Source organism: Xiphophorus couchianus, chromosome 10, assembly GCF_001444195.1.
Source record: "Xiphophorus couchianus chromosome 10, X_couchianus-1.0, whole genome shotgun sequence".
Taxonomy (NCBI): domain Eukaryota; kingdom Metazoa; phylum Chordata; class Actinopteri; order Cyprinodontiformes; family Poeciliidae; genus Xiphophorus; species Xiphophorus couchianus.
The window spans coordinates 14,242,276-14,258,939 of NC_040237.1; the positions used below are offsets into that span (position 1 = coordinate 14,242,276).

The window sequence follows — 16,664 nt, forward strand, 5'->3', positions numbered from 1 at the left end:
GTTATTTGCCCTCCTGCTTTTGTTATCTGCACACTGTTCACCCTCTGATTACCCCTGTCAGTTCATAGGCTCTTTTGTTGCATTTGTTCATTATCCGCTTGTTGTTTGCATTTGTTAGTCTTCTTCATGCCATGTTAAGCTCCGTTTCCTGACTGATTTTCAATTTAGCATATTTCCAGATCAACCATCACAGCAAACAAATCCAGTCAGAGATTTACATAAACTCATCAGGGACATGAATATTGGGTTTTTTTGCCTCATAAGTATTTTGTTTAACCATCAATCCAGGGTGAAATGATTACATACATACTACAAAAGTTTGAATTAATTGTGGCTTTTCTCTAATCTCCACAGTCTCAAATATACACTTTCACCTCTGATAATATTCAGATATTAGTTCCTTAGCAAGCTGCACCTCAATCATGCTTTTTCAAGCCACTATCAGGAGTATGGCATGATGGTTTTAAGCACAGAACACAAAATTTCAATCCAGTTGAGGTAAAAGATTTTGGAAAGCATCTACAGTAGATGTTGGTTTGACCTAATTTTAAATTATTCAACTGTATGCAATGTACAACTAACTGGAAGCCAAACAGACCCACTTACACCTACCTTGCAGCATAGCGGACGTGGTGTAATAGTTAAATGGGACGTTTCTGACCATGTATTTCTCAGCATCCAATGATTCAAGTTTATCCCCGATTAGGACCGACTTCCCAGTGCCAGCGTTCCCGACCACCATGACTGGCCTGCGGTGCTCCAGGAGGCGGTCCATGAAGTAACGCACTCGAACCGTCTCAGTGGTGTGAACCAGACATGCCTGCAGACAGGAGGAATTCAGAATATATATGGAAAACATGCTCAAAAGCCTACAAATCTAGTTAAGATTGGGATTTGAAGTGTTATATATGGGCACGAATAAACAAAGAAAAAAAAGTTTGTTCATGATGCACATTGAAATATTAGTACAAAGAAATATGAAAAAGCAGGCTTCAGATTTTATGCTCCTCTGATCTGGAATAAACGTCCAAAAAATAGCAAAAATGCTGGAACACTGAGTTCCCTTAAATCAAGACAGTTGTTGAAATGTGCTCTGTGAATAACCTTGATTATGATGATGATAAAGCGATGTTGAGGTATGCCTACATTTCTTCTTTGTAAAACAACCCAATCTTGGTGCGGTGGATAAATAATGTCTGAAAAGCTTTTTTCAAATCTTGTGACAAAGTCAGATTTACATTCACTGAGTCATGAACATGGTTTGAGCCACCTTTCACTCGCAGCTAATTTTATATGTTTGGGGTTGTTGTTTTTTGCAGATTCAAAAGGGTTTTCCTCTAGGAAAACCTTACTTACTTGGCCAGATTGTCAGTGTTATTGAGTTAGACCTACACCCAGCTTCAAACTTCTCTATAGGATTTTCCCTGACCCCATGTACTGTGTACCTTGATTTATATCAACATTTTTTCACTAATAAACCTCTGACACAGTTGGAGATCAAGTTACTTACAGTTGGGCTGTAGTTGCTAAACAGTTATAAAAAAAAATGTGTTGCACTGGATTTATTTAGGAATATTATAATATAGGGGCATTAATATTATACTTTTAATTTTTGAAAACTGTTTTTCAATGTCATTGTATATGTGTATAGCAACAAACAACAATAAATTCAATTTAGTTTTCTTTACACTTCACCATTAAGCACTACTTCAAGTTGGTCTATCGTGTAAAAATGCCCTGGAGTTTGTAGCAGGAATTTGACAGAATGTAGAAAACCTCAATTAATTTGAAAACTTTTTGCCAGGAACTGTTATTAGTGGTTCCTTTACCAAGTTACTGTTTTGGTAGGCTATAACAGCTATGAATATACAAGATGAGGCAAAAGGGGAAATTATATTCACTGCCTCTGGAAGAAATAAAAGTTATGAGGGATATTTGGCGGTCTCCTCTCTGCCGACTACATGGGAGCTTTTGATAAGCAACGCATTTAGTAAGAATTATCGATACAGTCTGGGAGAAAGAAAAAAAAAGTACATACATCCAGAGTCTAGGCACAGAGCTACCTGGTTTAAGATTTACCTGAAGAGGTATATCTGGATCCATCTCAAACCTGGTGACCATCTTGGACCACAGTTCGAACTTTTTGCTCTCTGGGTCAATGTAGTAATCGAACACGGTGCCCTGCGATGGGAACTTGATGGTTTTGAACTCAGCAACCCACCACTTGCTGAACTCCACTCTGTAGTCGACCAGCTGCACTCACACAGGGAGACACAGAGGGTAGGCAATGCGGTCAATATTGTAAAATGACTTCCTCTCTGCTTTTTCTCCTCCATACAGCAGCTATGGATCCATGCATTTGATTTACACTGGTGTGAACACAAACCAAAGGACGAATAAATGGCCCCAATGCATAAATGGAGTTGCAGCAGCTGAAGGGTAGAAAATGAGAGATGGCAGACCCATCTATCCATCCATGTGATTCAGCCAGTGAAGAAGTCTCATCACCTGCTGGCTGGCAGTTCCCTGCCTTCCTCTCTTTCTTCCCAACCCTTGATACCTGTCTCCTCCATTCACCACTGCCTCTCCAGTCAATAAAACCACTTAGCATTTAAATGCATCTGTGATGGGAAAATAAAGTGGAGTACATTTGTACCGAGGGGAAAGCAGTTTTATCCCATAACTTAGATGAACACACTTACTGTACCAAACTAACTGGATTGCTAAGCAACTGCTTGCCATGGCTCTCCTGCTGATTTAAATTCAGCCAGCCTGTGTGTTTCTGAGCGGGAACGCAGTCCATTTCATTTTCAGATGGAGATCTCTGCCTTTATGGAAAAACTACTATTCCTTCAAAAGAAAATAACATTCAAATGACTTTTCATAAATAGAGACAACATTGAGTTCCATAAAAGCCAAAGAGGCTTACATAAAATTCCAAGAAACTATTTCGAGTTATGATGGGTAACAAAAAAAAATAAAGGAAAAACCCTTTAGCAGCTCTGTTGTTTTCTTTCTTCTTCCCACTTAGGAAGCACCTCACATGCCAAGAGGTCTTAGCAGTACCTGGTCCTGGAACAACGCTCCCCCAAAGGCCCAGATCGCAGCAAAGACGAAGTAGAGCTCATAAAGATCTTTGGAAGAGTCTGGTGGTGTGTTTTCTGGAGTCAGGAGACACTCCAGCAGGTAGCACAGCATCTGGACAAGGCTCTGCTCTGGGACTGGGATGATCTTTTTGAACCTGACCAAAAACAGACGCATCAAGTCACAGAATCAAAACTCTTGCTCTGACCCTCAGGTAAGACAGAAGCTGTGCAAACAGGGGGAAAAAAAGGTAAATTTAACATGACCTTTTTATAAGCCAAGTTACTATCTAATTAATTTGGAAGCCCTTTAGTTTGATTCTTTCTAACTGACAGTACAACAAACAAATGCACTGAATTTAATAACATACACCCAAATTAATATTTTTTTACGACATCATTAGCTCCTCGATAAATAAGTTAATTGTCTCAAATATTCTTGGGTTTGAAAGTCATTGTATATGTGGTCCAAATCACCACAACACAATACAAGTCAAGTTATAAAGTAACTTTTGAGAAAAAAAAAATCGCCCATGCGTTCAGCAATCATTTTCAGTTAAACTTGAAAATGAAGAAAATGAATCAAGTCAATGTCCAACAGTTGAAGCAGTCCTGAAATAAAGTCCAAAAGTGTTTTGTTTTGGGGGGGTTTGCCTAAAGGCCATTATTTGAGGAAGGTGGCAATATGCTTCTTGTGATTGTAGCAAAATAGCTGAAAATGTCTCTTGTCTGACCATTAAAAATGTCTGTAGAAGGAGTTTAGCTTGTCCATGTGGGTAGATGAAACATTTGGTTGAGTTTGAAGGTGTTGATTTTGAAGCTCTGCCTCTCTTCCATGTTGACACTCTCTCACTCAATGGTAAAGTAAAAGAAATTTACAGCAGAATGTTACATGGGTGGTAAAGAGATACCAGAATGTGAAAGAAAAACTTTGGTAACATTTTTTTAAATGAAGATCCCCATGTCTTTAGACATAGCTCCAAAAGACTCAATTTGTTGAGGTTCACTCTTCTCTTTCTTAGATTGACACTGAATTTCTTGGACTGCTGTTCTTCTGAGAACATATTAACACAATAAGAGGTTTCAAAGAAATACAATTTATTCAGTCACAATCCAAAAGCACATAGGCATTGGCCTTGTCAAGCTAAAGCACATATTAGAAACTTCAGCAATACCTAATAAAAGGCTAAGGTGAATATATGTTTAAACTTCTTCTTGTTTGTAAAATTAAGACTTCATATGTATTTTAAAAAATCCATAATAAGCTTAAACCTCTGCAATAAGTACTAGTTTTTAAAAAAAAATCATAGCATCAGGATTTTAAAACCTTCTTCCACCTTAGATATAACACCAGCCCAAATTATGATAGTCACACACCAATCTTGAGATTATAAAAACTTTTACCCAGAACTCTATCTTTTTTACAGAATTCACAAAATGAACAAAAGCTCTGAGAACCCAAGAATTTTAATCATGTACTTCCGAAACACCAGATGACAAATTTATGAGCTGTGGTGCATATTTAGAAAATTTTCTGAGCACAATGCATTCATCCCTCCCCTGCTTCCTGTTGTTTGCTCCGGCAGCAACGATGATGAAGGTGTCAGAGGATGCAAATGGAACAGAATGTAGAATCACATCCAGTTCTTTCTGAGTCACTCCCCGTTTGCTCCCCCCGTCCCACACGCCCACTTAACAACCCCTCCTCCCTTTGCAGTGTCACACAGGAAACTCTTGTGTCAACATGACAGTGAGAACTTCCTATCGCTTCAGGAAAACCACGGTACCTTGATTTGAGGACATCCAAGCAGGAGGGGAGATACTTGTCGAATAAGATGGTCAGGTTTGCCTTCTCGGATTGGACTTTCCTCTTTTCGATCCAGCTGGACACCTGGGGGCTCCACCCAAGGTCTGCTGGATTTATGTACAGAATGCCTGGGTGGAGAAGTGGACAAGCAGTGAGAAGTGCCACATGTTGTGATTACAATGTATGGATCAACATACAGTGCCTTGCAAAAGTATTATTAGTTTTCAGATTTCCTAATGTTATAACAGCTACATTCAAAGTCTCTGAGGGTGATTTTATATAATTGGTGGATAATTGTGAAATGGATTTTTTTTTCCCCAAATAGAAAATCAAAGGTAGCTTTACATCAATAAAATCATCAATAAAATCTAGTCCAATCTACTACGTTGAGAAGTCATATAGTCCATCTGTGCTCAAATTTAATCCCGTTGTTAAAAAAAACAAACAAAAAAAACTGTTCGTCAAATAGCCTCCATGACATTTAGGGAACAATGGCATGAAGTAAGTTATTTTTTTAAAAGGAAGCCATGTTTGTAATTACCAACAAACCCTCCAGGGGAAACAGCAAGTATCTGGAAGTAGATTATCGGATCAAATAGGAACAAAATTACATTTTTAAGCTTGTGTAACACTGCCAATCTGTCTGGCAGATTGGCAGTGTTACACTTGAAATGGTGGTGGTGGTTTCTGTACAATGACTTTCCACATTACGCTGGAGAAGAGCCCTGTGAGAAGATGCGTTTCTACAGAAAGGGCAGAGAAAGTATTCAGAGTTAATAATAAGATGGATTCTAAGCATATTTGATGAGTTAAAATTGCTAAATATAAAAGCATTGCACCCTTTTAAGGTCTTGATTGAGAAAAGAAAGTTAAAGCATGTATTCTTTTCCGTCTACTTCTCAAATAAACACTACTTTGTGGTGGTCAATTATGTCAAATCCATACACAAAATACACTTAAATTGGGTTACAGTGTGGTATGGTGGTAGAGCAGGCTTTCTATATACTCTACTCCGATTTCTTAAATTATGTCCCATAGTGCCCTGAAATATTTAAGAAATACGCCTAGATTTGGTTATACTGAATGGTAATGTGAAAAAGTTTGACGGTTATAAAACTTTTGCAAGGCACAGTATTTTCAGCTCATCAAGTTTTGGATTCAATAAGGAATTTAACTGGAAAAGGTGGAGAGAAGCAAACATGGAAAGGTATTCATAAGCTGCTGTACCTGCCCTCGATACAGTAGCAGGAGTAGCAGTGCGAAGGTGGCTAATCTCAAACACCAGCCTCATGGTGGGGTTCAGAGGGATGCGCTCATTACTGGCCAGAGTCAGCACCTAACAGACAGAGAAGAGGTTCTGTCACACAGCATGTAATCACGGTGTGCCACTGGAAAAGTTCTGTCTATTATTAGATCCAGCCAGAACAAGTAGCTGTCTGTTCACCATTAGTGATGAGTCAACGCTAATTTCTGAAGCTGAGAGCTCATTTTGAGTCGATACAAAACAGAAAATTCAGCCTTTAAATACACATAATTTCCTCACACCTTGTTGTCATCCATAACCGTGTTGAGTGACTCAATCCACATTGGATCAATGTCTCCATCCAGAACAATCCACTTAGGCCCACTGTGACTAATGTTGGCCAGTTCACGCATTACGCTGGAGAAGAGCCCTGTGAGAAGATGAGTTCACATTCAGGGTATTCGAGGCATGTCATTAAACACTTAGCGCTAATCAAATCCTCTTTCTGAAGGACGTGGTAATCACCATCTTTCCACTCTCTGGTTGCCGGGTTGATGATTCCGAAGAGCTCGTCATTGGTCACCGCCTTCGGGTTGAGGTCTGCCCACACGGGCCGACGCTTCATGTTCTGATAGGTCCGCTGGAGAGATCTCATCACATGACTCTTCCCGGTACCCGCATTCCCGATCACAAACACAGAGTGGCGGACGGCCAGCAGTTCCTCGAGCTGCACCACCTTAACACACAGACAGAGAGAGAGAAAGATTACAATGAATGCCTATTACCAAGCAATCATTTTCAACAATAATCCAGCATTTTATTAAGACCGTGGTGTTCATGCTTCTTAATCTCACAATTAAGCAGCGTGTGCCTCACTGCAAATCCAGCACCGAGGTACAGCCTTCTTCCTCTGAACATGACGCTGACTAAATGACAGCAGGGGGACTTCTAAAAACATCAAATGTCAAAACTCACATTACTGTATAATTAATGTGTCATTCATGTCTGTATCTGACATGGAAAGTCACTCGTTGAAAGGGCACTGACTGAATCAGGCCTGGTATATTAGCATAATACACACGGATACAAGTAGATTACCATAATTAACAGTGCACACTGCATATGAAAAGATATCCCATCAAACCAAAACACAAGATTTTACAATTCAAAGTTCCAAATTTACGAGAAAGACTCATTTAAAACCGTACAAGTCATCCGGCTGCCAAAACCAAACAAGTCAATCCTCGGGAAGAATTACTAAATATGGATGTTGTTTTGTGCACATGGAGAGAAATAATAGGTATGTAAATGATTGATATGGCAGCAGCTGGCACGTATAGTGCAGCAAGTTGGCATCGCGAGTGATTGTCAAAACAGTAGCTGAAGGTCACCAGCCAGAGAGTGTGCTTTGTGGATGTAACAGGCGACATCATCAGCATTTTGCAGTTCCACTGGGGCATCAGAAAGACAGATCTTTGTAAAAACCCAAAGTCTTTCCTCTCTCCCTTAAAAAGATGCATCTTTGACTTCATGAATTTAATTGTGCAAACAGTGATATATGCCAATCTTTTCTATTTGTAGAGCAAATATGCCGTAATACAGTAAAGACAACCAAACACACTAAACTTGTGTGCCTGAAATCCTGAGACTTCCAACAGCTGAGAGACAATTTGGAACAGAAGATGATGCCAGAATATCTTGGTCATGAAAACAATCATCCACCACAAAGACTGAGGTCACCATATATGATGCACACACTCAGCCATGTTCCTGATAACTACTGAATACTAAATGCCACGTAATATACAATTAAGTCTGTATGTAACTAATAAGGAATTCAGTCTGAGAAGAACCACTTACAAAGACTTTTGTTTCCTGTCTAACAGGTGTTGATAACAAGGCTCCAAATAAAGCAAGTTTAGTTGGATGGTATAGTATTCTGTACTTTATTAAAATGGTGTATGTTAGCCAAAATGCAATCCATCCAAGATTTGTTAGTCTGTCTCTTTTCTTTCACCCCACAGATTGGAGTTCATGCAATCTAGCATTTTCAGTGACACCACAGGGAGAGGAACAATGACTGCATGAGAGAAAATGAAAGACAGAATGGTTTCTTTCCCCACTTTTTCTCAAACACACAGATGGCTCTACATGATCAATGCCATCGACCCGGTTCCTCCTCCCCATCCATTCAACTGGAACGCAGGCGGCTCAGCGCTCTCAAAGGCCTGGCCTGATTAGCGCTTTGATCTAGGGAGGCCTGATGCTAGCCCAGGCTAATGCTAAAGACATTGGGTCTCTTCTGCTTAGACTGAAATCAAAAGGTTGGGCATCCAAAAACAGACAGGAAAAGTTCAAGCTCTGAGGGTGGAAGCTTGTTATTGACTACTCTGCCATGCTCTCTCTCTGCTCTTTGTTTATTTCTGTGCCATCTCTCAGAGTCAGGGTTAAGTGGTGTGGTGCAGCGCCAGCCTCCGTTGATAGAGTGTTATTATGTGATTCCCGTGTCTATTTGACCTGCGGCAGATTGCACTTATTTCCCTTGGTCCGGTGCAGTCTTGTTTCTGACACATAGCTCCTTCCATTGGGTGTGTGTGTATTTCGCTCTATGTGTGACATAATGACTGGAATTAGGTCGTCAGCTCCGGCACCTGAACTCTCGTTGCAGCTAACAACCGGCTTTCGGCAATATTTGCCCAATTCATCCCGATGCTGCAGTCCTGTTTGACACTAATGTGTATTTCTCAGTGGAACATTATGACATGAGGAAAATAGCTTTTGGAGAGAACCAGGATAAATCTAAATGAAAGCACTGCAAGTGTAATATCTGCCAAATTGTTAAAGATGAAACTTGCATTTGGGAACTATGTTTGTACATCTCGGACAGCATCTAATTACATTTTCCTTCACATATAATTTAGTGTCAAATTTCCCAAAGACCAATATTTTCTTTTAGGTGTAATTAAAATGGAATCAACAGCAGCATACACCATCATGGCCGTTTCAACTGTGTACCTTGAGAACAAAATTGTCATCAGGCTGCAACTTCAGGTCCAGAATGGATTGCTTTACATGCTTTTCAAAGTCCAGGTCTCTCTTCCTGGGGACTTCCAGGGAAGGAAAAAGGTCTCCGATCAGGCCCAAGAAAACGGGCATGTCCTCAGTCACGATCTTTGGGATGTTGAAATCTCTCAGAGCTCGCATGAGTACTTGGTCCTCAGCTCGTCCTGGGTCTCCCCTTTTCAAAGAGCCAGCCACCACCAACACTGACTTGATGGCTCGGAGGCCCCAGTCATAGTGGTCCTGCAGAAAAGGTCAGGGGAATGGTGCAAGTAGAGGAAAATGTATGGATTAGATGGAGGCATAAGGTGGGTAGTGACATCAAGATACACCAAGGTGTTAAAACTTATGGCTTATACTGTTCCTACAATCAAAAATAGTTTTATTGAGAGAGAATGTGTTACAGTGGCCATAGTATACAATAACACAGCTCTCACTCTCCCCCACTACCAGTCAACGTTTAGAAGGCTAGAAAGCTAGTTTTTGTAGTTTACAACAGTGGTCCCCAACCCCTGGGCCGCGGACCGGTACCGGTCCGTGGACCAATTGGTACCGGGCCGCACAAGTAATGATTAAATATTTTCGTTTTATGTATTATTTGAGTCTGGAGGATCTTTTATTGTGAAAATCCTTTAACCGGATTCGCTCGGTTCTTGCGCGCCAACATTGAGCTCACAAGCAGCAAAATGAGTCAGAAACAGATCAGATGTCTTTGGAAAATTTCTTTGCAATGGGAAAAAGGCCCAGAGAAAAGACAGGAGAATGGATTTAAGTGATTCCCACATTCTAAGCCCGCTCTGCATGATATGGTGATTGGCTTGTTAATGAGGGAATGAAGCTTCAAACTGCTTCGCCACTAGAGACCAAGCACCCTATGCATAAGCAACACTTCGGGTGTCATTGTCTCTCATCACTCCCAGATGGGACCGTCTGGTTGCAGAGAAACAAGCTCAGGGCTCCCTTTAGTCGTTAGAGAGTTAAAATTTTCATGAAAGTAAAATATTCGGTTTTTGTGGCGCATCTCTATCTTATTTTGGAGGGATATGTAAACATTACCATAGCAACCAGAGTCAGAGAGCGTTAGGGCAGTGGTTAAGATGAGATGAGAGGAGTAGAGCTTGTGAGTTTTAGGTCTGGTTCACACAATTTAAGGATTGTCGGCCGAATTTCAACACACCACCACGTAACACACCACACACTGTAGGACGATGTAGGATTGTCGTAAAGGAAAAATCGAGGCAAAAAACTCCCAAAAAAGGCTTCAGCGGGAACACCAAATGCAGAAGCATTATCTGACACGTCTGCATCAGACGTGTCAGACAGCTGACACGTCTGACGGGCCCCTCCCACCCGGACCCCTCCCACCCCGGGCCGCAGCAAAATTGCCAAGTCTTGACCGGTCCACGGTAATAAAAAGGTTGGAGACCACTGGTTTACAAGACAAATTCAGTTTTTTTGGGAAGGTTTTTTTGGGGGAAAAGAAATCAAAAACACTCAACGACGTGGTGTGTAAACTGAAGTAGCACCAACCGCTCACCTTTCATCAAGGTAATGTGGAGTTGACAAGCTATGAGCTGCATGTCTGTTAATTAGCTGACTGCAGCTAGTTAGCCCCACTTATAACCCAGGTAATAGCAGCTTGTTAACCTCCCAGTGTGGCCATTTAAAAAGCATAAAGGGTAAAATACTGTATTCTAATTAACAGGAAACATTTACTTGACCTTCTGTAAATCATCTTGTTTCTCCCGCTCAAAAAGGCAAGTATTTTAGTGTCCCATTTCTGAAGAATAGCTAAGTTTGTTACGAGTAAATGTACATTTTACCAGAATAGAATATTATCACTCTTTGGGAAAAGGAAGCATAACAATTCGTATTTTAATTCTTTCTGCGACTGTGGAAGCTTTACTCTAGATCATAATTCTTTAAGACATCTTTGCCAGAATTGATTTCAACATTAATATCTAATGTTGGTTAATTTGCTCCAATTTTGAAAACTATGTGATACTATAACCTAAATCTTTATATTTCCCCTCAGAAAGACAAGCAAGAACCAAAATACGTTTCTGTACTGTACATGAAAATTTGCACACAGGACGCATAACTCTCTGAACACATTTGTTTTATAATTAAATCAGAATAAGTTCTACAATATCAGACTGCAAAAGTTATGTTTCACAATTCATTTGGCACATTTCTATCATGTTAAATTAACATTTATTAAGCAGCGATGAGAAGAGTTGAAATCAAAGAAAGGAGACTCAGACAGAGCAAACAGATTCAGCCAGCATCTAATATAAACCTTGCTTGAAGCCGTACATCTGTCAAACCACAGAGAAGAGAATTGGATCCTGCCCAAACTTCAACTTCTAACTTTTTAAAGTTGTTAGCTTATTCTTCCAATTTAACACGGTAGTTCATTTTTAACCTTTTAAAAGTAGATCTCACAGTATCATGTTGAGTTAAGTGATAGGAAAAGATTAATTTCCTTCTCAGTTTTAAGCCCTAAAGAAATTTGGCACAGCTTTCTTAGCACTGCCACTTCTTTTATTCACAACCCCAAGACTATCTTTGCCAAAAGGACACAGGAAGGACAACTTTGCTTTACGTCAAAGCAACATGGAGATATGTTTAAAAAGTGAAAGGTGAAAAGACATCTACATAAAGAAATTCATTGATGTTTTGTTTCTTAAAAGCTGTTGCGAAAGCTGAATTTGGACCACATTAAACAGGCAAACAAAACTTAAAACTTGGCAAACAAAACTTGAACTTGAACTTTGCTTAGGCTGAATTTGGACAGGATTAGCTAAATCCTATTAATGTTAAATTTCCCAAGATTGTACTGCACAAAATGGTGAAATATGTAAAGCTGTAGATAACTTTCTCATTTGAAATTTCGGGATTTTAAACAAACGTATAATTTTTTATATGTATATTCATACTCTTAAGAATTACTGAAGAGGCTATTTATTCACTTAAATTAAATGGTACATGCAGTAATAATGTTAAAAGGTTCTGATGTCTTCCAGCCAAACCTTGAGGGCAAAAGGTAATACCTGCTTGGACAACAGCTCTTTGCACAGTGTGTAGAGGGTGATGAACTTTCTGGCGAGAATCCGGGCATTTACAAAGCCTTCAGCCACCAACATGATCTCGCAGATGAGCTCAAAGTCTGGAACCACCATAGCACAAGGTCTGTGGACAAACACACAAAAAGGCTCTGTGCTTTAATTTTTGGTCTTTCAGCTCCTATTTCACCATTTAAACTATCCAGGATTGCATTAACGGCTTCAGTAACCGGGTAGGATAAACAATCTGATCTCATAGATGTTATCCATAGAGTGGGTGGACTTAGGATTGGTTTAGACTTGCCTGAAAAGAGCCTTGAGGTTCTCTGGAAGCTCCGTTCTCCCGGCGTAACCAGGATTCATTGTGATGAAGATCCCGACTGAAGGACAAAGATTCACCTCCTCTCCCATGAAGTTAAATCGTTGCTTCTTATAACGGATGGCATCTTGGATGCTTTTAACCTGCATGCACAGCCGATGCGAAGAGCAAAAAACAAAACATGCAATTTTTTCCATCTCTAAAAACGGTCTAATATCAGTCACATTTATTGTGAAAATGATGGTCTGAAGGGTGACCCTGTTCCGCCGTCTTACAATAGAAACTCAAATCTAAGCTGAGGTTGTTTCTGTGTAGGGTTTGCATGTAAACGTTAAAACTGTATCTGTGTGGGTTAAGTGCTTAGATTTCTTCTCACAGTCCAATTCAATGCATGACTGTCTAACTGGAGATTGTAGTTCCTTTTAAGTATTTTATGTCCTTGCATTTGATACATTGTAAGAATTATTTTTCCCCAACAAATACTATGTTGTGGGAGCTGACTTCTCCTTATGAGGTCCAAAGCCCAGGCTCATAAGACATAAAACATAAGATTTTTATTTGTCGTCATGTTTCTACAGCATGGCAAAATTAGAGAGGCACTCTCAGTGATAAATAGATAAATAAGTAGTCATAATCAGTCCTTGGGGTGCAACAAATGGGTGTGAGTGTGTATGAAGGGGGGCAGGATGGAAGGTGGACAGGTCGATTTCACAGTTCTTGAGAAAAAGCTTTTCCTAAACCGAATGCTTATTGTCTTTATGTATCTGTACCGTTTTCCAGACAGTAGAGGTACAAACAGTTTATGTTCTGGATGGGTTGGGTCAACACAACTGGCCTTCCTTTGCATTCAGCCAGCATATAGTAGGTCCAAGTTTGGCAATTTACTCCCCACAATCCACTGGCCATGTCCTTTTGTCCTGGACTGTGCAGTTGCCAGACGACACAGGCAGAGGATGCGCTCAATCACAGCTAGAGAACTACTTGAGCAAGTGAGCAGGGAGTCCAGCCCTTTTCAGTTTCCTGAGGAAAAAGAGTCTTTGTTGGGCCTTCCTCGTCAGAAAAGAGGTGTGAGAAGTGCTGTTTTTGGGTTATGGATTAAGTTTAAAACTAAAGAATGAATCTGGTTTAGGTTAGGTTAAGGCATGCACTGATAATAGTTAGCACCTTTAATACAAACTATTGTGCTAGAGAGACATACCAGATAATCTGCAACCAGTGATGGTTTTAATGAAAGAGGGGTACATTTCTAAATGGAATGGGTTCGAAAAGGATCATTGAGCAGAAGACATTGTAGACATGTCCACCGGCCAGACACTCCTACTACAGATTATAAAATAACAGTAGTGTATTTTTAGATGCGGGATACTGTTCGTCGCTGATGTATTTCCCTTCAGGATCCTTTCAGGTCCCCTAAAAGTTACTTTCAAGGAAATTTTGGGGGACTTACAGGGTACTTTAGGAGAAATGTTCCCGATACTTCTAGAATCCAAAATTGTCATACATTTTCTTAAGTATTTCTTACCAATGTGTCTCTAAATCTGTTACTAAAAGTAAAATAATACCCATCTGTTTTAGATGTACAGAGACTTACAAAAGTATCCAAAGACAGGCATTTTGTGTGATTACTTTTGCAAAGTGCTGCATGTGCTGATTATCCACTTCAGATAAGCTAGCCATCTTTAACGCCAAACCCTCAGTCAACTTAGATGACATTTCCAGACTGGTGTGTAGAAGAAGGGAACAGGAACCAAAACTGGTGCACAAAACACTGGGAAATTCATGTTAGGACCTGCTAGCAACATTTGCAGTGAATTCAATTTATGGAGCAACCCGTCTGACACTGCTGATTCATTATGGAAGCAACTCACACGTTGATTGAAATAAGATATTAATTAATACAGCAAAAACTACACTCAGTTCCCACTTATTAGCATCGCATTAATATTAGCATGTCCCACAGTCAGTCTGTTACAGCATGTCAAATTATTATGCGGCACAACCTTATTTTTTATACAGATAAATGTTCACTATTTTATCACAAATGTGAACGTCCTATCAAGCAGGGTTTACTGGATGGATGAGCTCCTGAGGCTCTCTGAGCGTCTAAATCATGACTAAATGAGTTATTAGGCTGAACTTTCTCTATATCTGCGCCTAAAACTGTGAATCCCTGCTTATGAATTTAACATGTGAGTGGTTAAAGAGCATAGCGAGTTGACAGCTGGAAAGAGAAGGAACATCTCTTCATGGATGAGTAGTCGACTACAGATCGTTCAGTCATACCAACACAACAGAGAGAGGGAGGGGGGATGCAAAAAACAAACAGTGCAGCTGTGGCACACACACATATACACCCCCACACACAAGCAAAACGTTTGTGCATTTATGTCAAATGACAGGACATAAACTCAACAGAGGTGAAAAAGATTTAAAAAAAAAAAAAATACACTTGCAAGAAGTTTAAGAAAACAAACTAAAAATGTTTGATCTTGTGGGGTTTGCTCTCTGATTTATCTAATCAAATGTAAACTGATCAGGAATGACTTCACGCCCGTCTGTCTGATAGTGTACTTGGTCCTCTTTTGCAAACCTAAGAACATCTTTGACTGATTTGTCTAAGTCTTACAGTCTCAAAAGACCTCTGAAGGCACACTGATATGTTTGGCATCAAGAGTATGGCAGGATTTCATGCAAGTCCTACAAGGTGTTAAGTAAAACCTCCATGGATTGAATTGGTTTCTACGGCACATCTTACAGATTGTCAGTTGGATTGTGATCAAGGTAATTTGCAAGAGAGGTCAACACCTCAGATCTCTAATTGTACTCGCGGAAGGTCACACTACCCTGCTGAAGAACATTCAGGTGAATGGCAGCACGAAGGTTTCCCGCCAGAATATTTCTCAGATCATATTGCATCCACTGGCTTGATAGTGCCTTCTTCCCATGGTGCATCCTGGAACAGTCAGTTCTTCGGGACGCACCCACCCATATGAATCACTCAATGTGAGAGTGATTCATCAGACTAAACTACCTACCTTAATTGCTCCACAGTTCAGTTCTGACACTTATTATTTGACCTATTATGCAAAAGACCTGTGCTATGTTGAATATGCTGCTTATTGAAGCAGCATTAACTTCTTCAGCAATTTAGGGTAGAATCGCTCATGTGTTGGATCTGATCACTTTAACCAGACTTTGCTCTCTATGAGCATTGATTACCATGTTGGTGACCTACCTCTGTTCTTTTGTTCAACTTCTTATTTAACATACTGACACCTGCTTTTTTATTGAAGTACTGCCTTGTGTCTTCTCCTAGGCTCCGCCTCCGCCCCTGAGATTGGGCACATCTTCCTGGGTCTCAATCCAATCAATTACTTGTGCACTATTTAATGACTGTGAAGCTGGACTTCAGGGCCACTTGACTGCCATACACCCCTGTTGTTGTACAGGCTTAATTGCCTTTGTTCTTGAACTGAATGATGCAACTTTGGTTGGACTGCTTTTGTACGGGAGAGTTGCCTTTTTGTTTAGACTGAGTTTTCTCCTGTTTATGTGCTTGTTAGGTAGGTTATGTTTGTAGGACTGTATTTTTTTCTTTTACTGGAGTTAGGCAAGTTTCTTTTATTTTTCTTTTAGGGTTGTTTTCTTTTATTATGTTGTCTTGAGCTCTCCCCGAAGCTATCGATCGGTCAGTGCAGAAAAGAACTTAAAAACGTGGCAGAAAATAAACACCTTAAATGCCAACCTGACTCCTCATTCACTGTCTAGATTTATGTTAGTCCCTTATGTCCCCTAGACCAAGCCAGGGGATGTAACGACGTTCCACAAGAGCTGCAGTTAGGAGATGCTCTGATTCAGTTGCCCAGACATTATAGTGTATCCTTTATAAGACTTGCCTATTTTCTTTTGACAGCAAAAGTTTTCTTGCTACCTAATATATCCCACCAACTAGGTGTTATGACCTAGTCGCATGTAAGATTTGTGTAAGTCACAATCGGCAGTCCAGGTTTGTGGAGATTGTTATAAGAGGCAGAACCTCTCCAATTTATCTTCATGAAGTCATGTCTGGCTGCCTTCTGTTTGCCTG

General features: G+C 40.1%; 1 protein-coding gene across 2 annotated transcripts in view; it reads right to left on the reverse strand.

Annotated features, from left to right (window-relative positions):
- Positions 1-16,664, reverse strand: part of dnah9 (dynein, axonemal, heavy chain 9) — a 163,700-nt gene that overhangs the window by 98,347 nt on the left and 48,689 nt on the right. For both annotated transcript variants that reach the window (XM_028030167.1, XM_028030168.1), the window contains 10 exons: positions 12,563-12,720; positions 12,247-12,385; positions 9,149-9,436; positions 6,659-6,869; positions 6,436-6,563; positions 6,118-6,226; positions 4,871-5,018; positions 3,067-3,241; positions 2,080-2,253; positions 613-820 (listed from right to left, as the gene is read on the reverse strand). In XM_028030167.1, coding sequence (XP_027885968.1) covers positions 613-820; positions 2,080-2,253; positions 3,067-3,241; positions 4,871-5,018; positions 6,118-6,226; positions 6,436-6,563; positions 6,659-6,869; positions 9,149-9,436; positions 12,247-12,385; positions 12,563-12,720 — 1,738 coding nt within the window. The remainder of the gene's footprint in view (positions 1-612; positions 821-2,079; positions 2,254-3,066; positions 3,242-4,870; positions 5,019-6,117; positions 6,227-6,435; positions 6,564-6,658; positions 6,870-9,148; positions 9,437-12,246; positions 12,386-12,562; positions 12,721-16,664) is intronic.